We start from the raw sequence: 10,920 nt of genomic DNA, 5'->3' as shown, positions 1-10,920 counted from the left end.
AACCTAATGCATTTTGTACAATTGAAAAAAATGACTTCTTTAAATAACTTAGGAAATGCCGGATATCCAAGCTAGTAATAAAACCCAACCATCCTTTCTTTCACAGATTTCATTTTTGCATGATTCTTGACCCATGCCAAAACAAAAGAGGGCTAATAATTTTCTCACTGTAATGTTAAGATCCATGATGAGCGAAGTTGTTTTGCTTATTTATTGATAAATCAAACAAAGATATTGTAAGATTTTCATCTGCTAACAGAGTAAAGCAAAGGGGGAAAAGAGGTTGCTTCGTATTGATGCTGTTAATCAGACATGAAGTGGGATGGGGAATCATGAGCACAGGTACTCCTTAGTCTTGTCAATCTTCATTTTTCCGACATTCTCCAAGGAACCTCAGTCTGAGCTGTCTACCGCCATTGCTGGTGAGAGAAAGAGAATGACAAAGCCAGGAAGAGGGTGTGAACATTTCAGAAAACATAAGCTTCTTTATTATTTGATAAATAGAAATGACATGTTGCTAAGTGGAGGTAACCTGAGCTTTGCATAAGGGGTAGTAAGCAAGAAGAGCTGGGAGAACATCTCCCTTGTTCAAGCTTCACTGTTAATCTTCATTAGAAATTTCTAATCAATATTGCTGTTTCATATATATATATATATATATATATATATATATATATATATATATAATGCTTCCCCCAACTGGGACTCAGTGACTTATGAAAGCTAAAAATAATACAGGTATCTTTAGCCTGATGAAGAGAATATTAAGGGGAACATCACGGCTATGTCACATTGAAGATAGAGAGGTTTGTTTTCTGCTATTCTAGAGATTAGGAAACAGAGCTATTGATTCATACTATAGGAAAAGATTACACTTAAACATTAGGAAGAACTTCCTGAAGATACGAGTTGTTCAACAGTGTAGTATGCTGCCTGGGAGTCTGGCGAAGTCTCCTTCTCTGGAGGTTTTTAAGCAGAGTCTGGATTGTCATCTGTAAGGAGTGCTTTGATAGAGTATTGCTGTATGGCAGAATGGGGTTGGATTGGATGGTCACTGGGGTCTCTTTTTTCAACTCTATCATTCTAAACTTTTGATCGAACTAAAACCGTTGACAACAAGTACATTAAAAAGCAAACTATAAAAGTAAATAAAACAGCATCTCCTTAAAGCTGTGGCAATTAGATTCTAAATATCTGTTGAAATAGAAAAGTTTGCTAATAGAAAGATAACAAGGAGAGAACCACCCTAAATTCCCCGTGGAGAGAGTTCCACATTTCCTCATCCCTCTGCTCTCAGCACCTAATCTTTCAGCCATTATACTGTTTTTAAAACATGCACTTGTGATTGTAACTGTTTTTCTGATGTTGTTGTGATTTTAATTTGCTTTCATTTTATTTTGTTTCGTATGTTTTTACTCTGCATTTTCAGGCTTGTCCCCTTGTAAGCTGCCCCAAGTCCCTTCGAGGAGATGGTGGCGGGGTATAAAAATAAAATAATTATTATAAAGGTTATTATTATTATTATTATTATTTCAAATCTAATAGAAAATATTCTCCTGTGTTTCCACCAAACCTCCCTGTAAATGTGATGGATGAAAGGGGGGAGGGGGTTCAGAGTTCTATCTAGCCATTTTCCTGAACAGATACAGGGCTAAAATGGGGGATGGGGATATAAACAGAAAGACCTTTGTGAATCAAGCACAAAGGTATAAAGAGAACTTCATAATCTGATTTGGCTGAATGGACTTGCAAAGCTTTCATGAGGGGAACTCAACTTTATCTGTGGTATGTTGAAGTCTGTGGTTTCGCACTTATGTGGCATTGGGGGCTATGTGGTGGTGGTAGAGGTGTGGAAGGATGGGTGTGTTGTTTTGTGGTGTGGGGCGAGGAGGCATGGAGCAACAATTAATTGTAGCATTTTTAAAAGGTTACATCCTTAGATATAACCTTTCACCCTTTCAAGTCAATATCTTAAGTGAAATTCCTACTCACACATATTCGTTGCAGAAAAGACACTGGTTGCCATAAGTTATCCCATCAGAACCACAGTGGGGGAGGTATTCAGCAGTACACATTGGTTTTGGAAACCCATGGCAATAATGCTGTGCAGAAAGCAAATGGCACATTTAAAAGTCTGTGTGAATAAAATGCAGACCGAAAGCAACATTTATATACTTAAGATACATAGCTGAGCCCCAAGATCCTTTTGTCCCCTTGATACCTTAAAAATTGTTTCCTAAATGGCATCTCCCGCCTCCAGAAGCCTATGAATAATACAGTTTACTATTTTAATATTTTACACAGCCCCTCCCCCCATTAGTAATTTCAGATTTTTCTTTTAAAAAAAGAAAAGGTATTTTTGGTTTAAAACATCTATAGAGGGGTGTGTGTGTGTATGAGAGATCTGCTACAAAAATCTTTACTGTGAGAAGGATTTTAGCTATGTCCTAAAAATTTACCCAAACAAAACTGAACTTAAACCTATGTCAGGATAAAATAAGCATCTTTACCCCAATCCTTTTTAAAAGATGTTTTTTTCTGGTAATCAATCAATCCATCCATCCATCCTATTTTCAAGCAATTGCCTGAGAAGAGTTATTTAATAAAAGTTATTTATTTCATCTCAAAAGCATTGCATAAATAAGTATAAAACTGATAAAAATAGAGGGAACACAACAGTGACCGCATTGTCTGTAGCTTTAAACAATTCTTCTTATGTTCATGAGGCAGGGTATTGTGGACAAGCATACACATGATGAGTTGTTTGTTCTGCTCCACAATCGCACAAGGTGGAGGATTCTTCTAGGTAGTGCCATTTTGCGAGGGTTTCTTTTGATTTGCCTATTCCTCTTCTAAGTCTATTTAGGGACTTCCAAGTTGCCCATTCTTTGTTTGCTCTGAAGGCAGACCTTTGTGGGAGCATCAATTTGGGATTTCCTGGTTTAGCTGCCCCAAAGGGATACTCTTGCTGTTGCTGGGGGAACATTAATAGGAGTGGTGGTTCTCATGAAATTTTCCTTTGATTTGAGTCTACTGGGAGGAGGCTGGTAGCCATGTAGTGGATGGCTTTCACAGTGTTCAACCTCATTTCTCTCACAGTTAGCAGCACATTGGGGGGGGGGGCAATGCCAGGTAGCTTGTAGAGTCTACAAACAGGTGTAGATTTAAGACATCCTGTGATTACTCTGCATGTTTCATTCAGTGCTATGTTCACCTGGTTCGCATGGATAGACTTGTGCCAAACAGGACAGTCATACTCAGCAGTTGAGTAAGACAAAGCCAGGAATGATGTTCTTATTAATTTTGGGTTTGCATCCCATGGACCACCAGTAAGTTTCCACAGGACGTTATTGCATACAGCTACTTTGTGCTTGGTGTTGATACAGTGTTTCCTAAATGTTAGCATTCGATCTAAGGTGACACCCAAAAGCATTGCTTTTAAACATTTTAAATTTAATAAAAGTAAATAACTGATACACTCACTTGGAGGTCTCTGGATTTTGTGGCAACACCTAAAACCAAAAACAGCCCAAGTGTTAAAACTTATAAAACAAAACCAACATGCTTATCATCACAGAAAAAGTGGGCTCCATGCATCCATTAATTAATTTAGAAAGGCCTAGTGAGGTTAGGGGAAAGGCAAGATCTTGGAGTCCTTGTGGACAACAAGTTAAAAATGAGCCAACAATGTCAGTGAATAATGTGTGCAGATCTCAGTAAGGTGGCCTTCTGCAGCTGGCAGATGGTAATTTTGTCAGCGCCGATTGTGTTTAAGTGCAGGCCAAGGTCTTTAGGCATTGTGCCCCTATGACAATCACCACTAGAACCACCTTGACTGGCTTGTGCCAGAGTCTTTGCAGTTCGATGATGATGATGATATGTAGGGTTACCTCTACAGGACAAGCCCCGTGCATCCATTGTAATCCTGAATAAAGCCTCCACTTCTTTTCCTTTATAAATTGAATAATTTCCAAAGAAATGTTAATGGATTACTACATTCCTTATATAAAGTATATAATGGAATTATGGATTTAGAAGATATCATAAGGACCATCCAATCCAAACCCATGTCATGCAGGAAAACACAATCAAAGCACCCCTGACAGATGGTCATCCAAACTCCGATTAAATACCTCCAGAGAAAAAGCTCCACTACCCTTTGAGGCAGAATATTCCACTCTTGAACAGCTCTTACTGTCAAGAATTTCTTCCTAATTTTAGATAGATTTTTTTCTACAATTTGAATCCATTTCTCTGTGTCCTAGAGTCCATAAAGCAGAAAACTAGCCTGCCCCTCCTCCTCAAGGGCAAACTCTTTAAGGAGAGAATTCTTGGGCCGCAAAATATAGCTCACCTGTATACAAGAAGAACACCATCACAGTGAAGAGCAGAAAACCTGCTAAATGCCTCATGAGTCTGTTGACTTGTCCAACGTAATGGTAGCCTTCTAAGATATAGATATTTCTCAGATTCCACTGGCTCAGATGGGGTCTATAGTTTTACCAGGTCTTTCCTGTAGTTATATACATGCTCTGGATCTTGAGGAATTATTCTTCTCCCAATAGTTGTCCATGTGATATTACAAAGAACTGTGGTCAGCTGTTCCAGTGTTAAAGGTTCCTCTTTTTTTGGTATGAGATAACAGTCAATGTGTTGCAACCACCATGTTAGCAAGCAGTAAAAAAAAAAAGTAAGCTCACAAATAATAGAATAATAATAGAAAATAATAGAAAATATTTTTTAAAGTTTGATTGAAAAATGATATCCAGCACTGTTTAGAGACTGTGAAGAAGGAATGTAAAATGTATGCAGGAACATTCCCACCTAACTTCTCATTACCTACTATAGTGTTGGTGGCTTCTGGATAGAAGCTTGGTGAAGGCACTCTGGGTTTTTTTTTTTTTTTGCTTAAACTTGAAATGAGCTATCCAAAAGGAAATGTTGTTCCCAAAATAACTTCCATGCCTTGGATAACTTTAATGTTTGAACTAAATTCCACAGTAGAATGCAAATAAATGTGCTGATGGTCATTCTCTGCAGGCTGATCAAAAGTTCTGCACAAAAACTCTTGTGTATACAAATTCTATACACATACTTTAAAAATTGGAGGGAAGTTAGCATAGGAGACCTGTTAGATTAGAATGAAGATCCGTGTATGTATGGAGAGTGGCAGATTTGCATGGCAGCAGTCTGGTCACTTGGGGCTTCTTCCTCAAGGGCATTGTTCTTAGGGAAGAAGTTTGGGCTTTTTGGCATTTTGAAGTTATGGCATTATGGAAATTTTGGAACTATGCGTTGGCAGGCTGCAGGAAAGCAGAGTCTGGCCTGACAGGTGTTTCTCCAAGAAGGGACAAATGGTGACTCTGATGACAATGTATGTTGTGTTGAGGTCATTGGTTGCTTTGCCTTTGTGAAAATGCAGAAAGGCAGGGCATAAATGTTGACTGATTAAGCATTTAACACCTACCAGACCTCCATCTTCCATGAGGTCATCCCAATAATAATTGACACATGTTGATACTCATTTGTCTCCATCTCACGTGGTAGCTACCAACACCGCCTACATTAAGGTAAAGGTAAAGGTTTTCCACTGACATGGTCCAGTTGTGTCTGACTCTGGGGTGTGGTGCTCATCTCCATTTCTAAGCCAAAGAGCTGGCGTTGTCCATAGACACCTCCAAGGTCATGTGGCCAGCATGACTGCATAGAGCGCCATTACCTTCTCGCTGGAGTGGTAGCTATTGATCTACTCACATTTGCATATTTTTGAACTGCTAGGTTGGCAGAAGCTGGGGCTGACAGCGGAAGCTCAAGCCACTCCCCGGATTCAAACCTGTGACCTTTCGGTCAACAAGCTCAGCAGCTCAGCGCTTTAACCCACTGTGCCACCAGGGGCTCCATTAGCAGCCTACATTAGCAAGTTACAAAAATGAAATGTGCACTGCAAATCCTTTTGTTATTCATTATGTATTAGACTAATTGTTTACTTGATTTATATTCTACATTTTCTCAGGGCAGGCATTCTCAGGTCCCATCTATACTGCCATATAATGTAGTTTGAATTGCACTATAATGGTCAGTGTAGATTCATATAATGCAGATTGAAGTGCATTGACTATTTGGGTCTACATTATATGGGGCTCAGAGATTTTTAACATCACTTAAATAGATCCAGTAAAGAGATTTTTTTTTAATTTTAAATACAAGTTAAAGCAACTATCAAAACATGAATTGCAATAGTTCCAAAATCTCAGACTAATGATATATAAATGATACAATATTACAACTTTCAGGAGAGTATTTTTAAAACATCAAAATGTTATCTGGAAGTCAGATGCAGACAGTGTGACTGAATAGAAAAGAATGCCAGTTGCTTGCCTAGGAAAGGGCAATAGAGAAGTGTGTGTGTGTTTGTGTCTAGGTTGTCTATGAACATGGTCACCATGTGAATTTTATTGGTTTTAAATACCCCACATTCCTTTGGAAGGGAGTCCATGCCTGCACTGAGCACACCTCTGCTTGGGCTGAGAAAGGAACTTCTATTTATTATTTATTTATTCATGACATTTCTATCCCACCTTTCTTGAACCTGAAGGTGACTCAAGGTATCTTACAACCAGGCAGCCATTTGATTCCTTCACAAAATACATTTAAAACAAAAATATAACATACATTCATTAAGACCTTTAAAACATATAAAATTCTACTGTAATTCCCAAATACCATTTTTCTAAATAGTCACAAATCTGTTCCATTGAGGCTGCAGCAGCCATTAACCAGGGAGATTAATTTCCATGTACTTTAGTTGCAGGTTTGTATTCAATATATGGTAAGCGTGAGCTTTAAAATTATGAGAAAGAGATAAAATATTCTGTCTGTCCTAAACTATTCATAATTCTCTAAAAGCTTGTTGATATAATAACACTTATTAATTTTATTGCACATATTTATCCAATATCATCACATTTAGATGGTTCCATCCTTAAAGTAATCCTCATATTTATACCATAAAAAACCCTGTAATTTAATTATACTTGTGTATATGTCTAGACATTTGAGTCAAAAAAATAAACCCCCCAAATGTGAGCATTGTAGCTCAACTCTTATAGAAAAACTCCACCCTCTCTGTGTAGAGTGACAGCTGACAAGAGCTTGATGCATCTGAAAAAATCCTAAAAAGAATCAAGCCCCTCTACCATCTCCAGCACTGACTTTTTTGAAACCTGGGTGGAGAAATGGTGGCAGGAACAGCTGCCCCCCTGAGTTGGCATTGGTGTATCCCCTTTCTATGGAATGGCCTTCAGTTATCCATGGGTCATAACAAAATCCATAATTTTGGCTCCCAAGCCTGCCTTGATGTTGATTTATACACGTATGTAGGCGGCATATCACATTTGAGCCCACAAAAGGTTTTACTAAAATGAACAGATATGACAAGCTTAGTTTTTCCTTGCATGAGACTCTGCCAGTAGCCCTAGCCAGCTTTTCCAATGTCAGAAATTCTAGGAGCTAAAGTCCAAAGCACCTGGAGGGACATAGGTCATGCAGGTCTGCTCTGGACTTACCTTCAAGGAATGTCTAGTGCTAAACTGAAGTCCAGTCCTCCAAGGAAGGAGACAATGGTAAGTTTGGCTTATTCTGAGACAAGTATCAGAAGGTTGCAATCCCCAATACATGATTCTGTTTGGTTGATTGACTATGGCAGAGAAAGGAGAATGTGGTTGGATTAGACTTCAATGATCACATCATCAGAAAGGGAAATCTCTTGGATTCTGTCTCTTTCTTGAATGCATTATTTAAACAGTTGTGATTTTCTTTCCCCATGAAGATCAACCACAGTTGCCTTTAGAACAGATGACATCTAATCCTGTCATTTTCTACCTTTATCGCAGAAAAATCCTTATTCCCGAGCTGAAAGAGCAGGAAGAGGTAGTGAAGATGACATGGCAGTTGACAAAAAATAAAATAAAATCAACTACTCCTACATGACTTTCACAGCTAAAGACTCAGTTAGTACAATGATCTGTTGTATATTTGGTGCCAGATACCAGATCTGGTGTTTGGTAATATTTACTGTACATACAATCTCCTGACTAAGCAAGAATAAGGCAGTTACCCTCAGGAATTAATTTGTTCTTTTTCTTCATACTATGGCCACACTGATTGCACAGTTGTGAAAAGGCACCTCACTTTTGCAATGCTTGCTTCATCTCTTGAGGTAACCAGTTCTTGCTGTTAACTGCCAAATAATGATAGTGGTTTTCTAAGTTTGGAGATTTGGTAATTTTTTTAGACAGGGATTACAGTAAGACTGATATTGTCAAGTTCTATATAAATTATGTAAAGAGCAGAATTTTCAACATAATGCTGTAGTGGAGAGTATGGATAACATGCCCCAGCTATTAATCCATTTAGTCAATCCCTCCTCTAGGATAGAACATTTTGTACTTTAGAAGGATGATAAAAACTTGGATGTGGGACTGAGCCTTTGGGACTGTGCAATGTGGCAGCAATAGGAACTCTTATTATGATTCGATATGGATGTTTGAGACAGTTTTAAACAGAGGATTTTAATGTCAAGATAAGTGATTTTAATGTTTTTATATGTGGATAGTCTAGTATGTTTTGGCATTGAATGTTTGCCATTTATATGTTGTGCTCTGCCCTTGTGTTTTCAAGTCCCCTTTGAGGTGAGAAGGGCAGAATATAAATGCTTTAAATAAATAAACAAACCTGCAGCCAGCAGCATAGTTAACCTAACAAAGGGACTAAAACAGCACCCTCAAAGAAGACCTACCTCTGAGATAGTCCTCACCAGGGGCGGCTCAAGCATTACGCGAAGTAAGCCCTTGCGGAACACTTTATTTTGCCCTGGGGCGCCGCGAGCGAGGGACGCGGGAAGCTAGCAGAGGCCAGAGAGCCTGCTGCTCCTCCTCCTCCTCCCATCCTCCTCCTTCTCCGCCTCCACTAGCAGCAGCAGCAGCAGGGTCCCTCTTCCTCCCCGCCCCCACCGAGCGGCGCAGCCTGCTGCTCTTGCCCTGGCTGCTCTTGCCCTGCCCCTGTGGATGGCCCCTCTCACTGCCGGCGCCCCCTGTCACTCCAGGCTTGAGAGGGAGACAGGGGCGGGGACAGCTCAGCTGGCCACCACCCACGCCAGTCTCCCTGGTCATGGGGCCTTCCGTTCCTCCTCCCCGCCCCCCCCCATCCTCTGTCCCTTTCTCTTCCTCCTCCTCCTCAGGCCGCGCCGCTCAAAGATGCCGAGGGCGAGGGGGGGAGGAAGAGGAGGAGGAGCGGCAGGCTCGGTTATCAGGGAGACCGGTGGGGTGGTGGCCAGCTGAGCTGTCCCTGCCCCCGGCTCCCTCTCAAGCTTGGAGTGACTGGGCAGCGGCGGCAGGAGGGCCCATCCATGGGGGCGGGGCAAGAGCAGCCGAGGGCGACCTCTCCCACCGACCTCCTCACTCCACTCCCAGCCACCCACTCCCCGTGAGTATATGGCAGTGTAGAAGGAGGTTTAGGGCCCTTCTGCACACCTACATAATCCAGAATATCAATGGCAGGGGTTTGGGGGGTGGGGCCTGCAAAAACCCCAGAGTTGAGTTTTTTTTCTTATTTTCTTTTTCATATTATCTGCTTTGAACTGGATTGTCACAGGGCCCTTCCAGGCAGACCTTATATCTCAGGATCTGATCCCAGGTTGTCAGTTTATCCCAGATTATCTGGCAGTGCAGACTCATATAATCCAGTTCAAAGCAGAAAATCTGGGATCAGATCCTAGGATATAGGACCTGTCAGGGACCTTCCACACAAACATATAACCCAGAATATCAAGGCAGAAATCCCAAAATATCTGCTTTGAACTGGGTTATCTGAGTCCACACTCAGATAATGTGGGTTTTTCTGCCTTGATATTCTGAGATATGGGGCTATGTGGAAGGGCCCTGAGTCTACAGTGCCATATAATTCGGTTCAAAGCAGAGAATCTGGATACAGCTGTGTAGAAGGGGTTTTGGACCTACACTGCCCTATAACCCAGGATCTAAACCCAGATTATTTTCTTATCCCACATTAATAAATAAAGCTTATTATTATTATTATTATTATTATTATTATCATCTGGCAGTGTTTAAACCAGTTTAAAGCAAATAATGTCAGTTCAGATCCCAGGGTATAAGGCAGTGTAGAAAGGGTTTTCAGCCCCTTCTATGCTGCCATATAAAATACAGATAGAATCATAGAATCCAAGAGTTGGAAGAGACCTCCTGGGCCATCATCCAGTCCAACCCCATCCTGCCAAGAAGCAGGAATATTGCATTCAAATCACCCCTGACAGATGGCCATCCAGCCTCTGTTTCAAAGCTTCCAGAGAAGGAGCCTCCACCACACTCCCTCCGGGGCAGAGAGTTCCACTGCTGAACGGCTCTCACAGTCAGGAAGTTCTTCCTCATGTTCAGATGGAATCTCCTCTCTTGTAGTTTGAAGCCATTGTTCCATTGCATCCTAGTCTCCAGGGAAGCAGAAAACAAGCTTGCTCCCTCCTCCTCCCTGTGGCTTCCTCTCACATATTTATACATGGCTCTCATCATATCTCCTCTCAGCCTTCTCTTCTTCAGGCTAAATATGCCCAGCTCCTTAAGCCGTTCCTCATAGGGTTTGTTCTCCAGACCCCTGATCATTTTAGTCACCCTCCTCTGGACACATTCCAGCTTAGAGTCAATATCTCTCTTGAATTGTGGTGCCCAGAATTGGACACAATATTCCAGGTGTGGTCTAACCAAAGCAGAATAGAGCATGGGGAGCATGACTTCCTTAGATCTAGACACTAGGCTCCTCTTGATGCAGCCCAAAATCCCATTGGCTTTTTTTGCTGCCACATCACATTGTTGGCTCAAGTTTAACTTCCTCCCCACGAGGACTCCAAGA

General features: G+C 40.9%; 1 protein-coding gene across 1 annotated transcript in view; it reads right to left on the bottom strand.

The window, feature by feature from the left end:
• Window positions 1-343: 343 nt before the first annotated feature.
• LOC132769018 (ovomucoid-like) overlaps window positions 344-10,920 on the bottom strand; it is a 48,679-nt gene continuing 38,102 nt past the window's right edge. Inside the window, exons 12-14 of the mRNA XM_067464798.1 lie at window positions 3,484-3,512; window positions 1,993-2,102; window positions 344-419 (exon numbers count right to left, since the gene is read on the bottom strand). Of these exons, the coding sequence (XP_067320899.1) occupies window positions 359-419; window positions 1,993-2,102; window positions 3,484-3,512 (200 nt within the window). The 3' untranslated portion in view covers window positions 344-358. The remainder of the gene's footprint in view (window positions 420-1,992; window positions 2,103-3,483; window positions 3,513-10,920) is intronic.

This window comes from Anolis sagrei, chromosome 2, assembly GCF_037176765.1.
Source record: "Anolis sagrei isolate rAnoSag1 chromosome 2, rAnoSag1.mat, whole genome shotgun sequence".
Taxonomy (NCBI): domain Eukaryota; kingdom Metazoa; phylum Chordata; class Lepidosauria; order Squamata; family Dactyloidae; genus Anolis; species Anolis sagrei.
The sequence above is the reverse complement of the archived record's forward strand: the minus strand, read 5'-3'. Positions and strand labels throughout refer to the sequence as shown.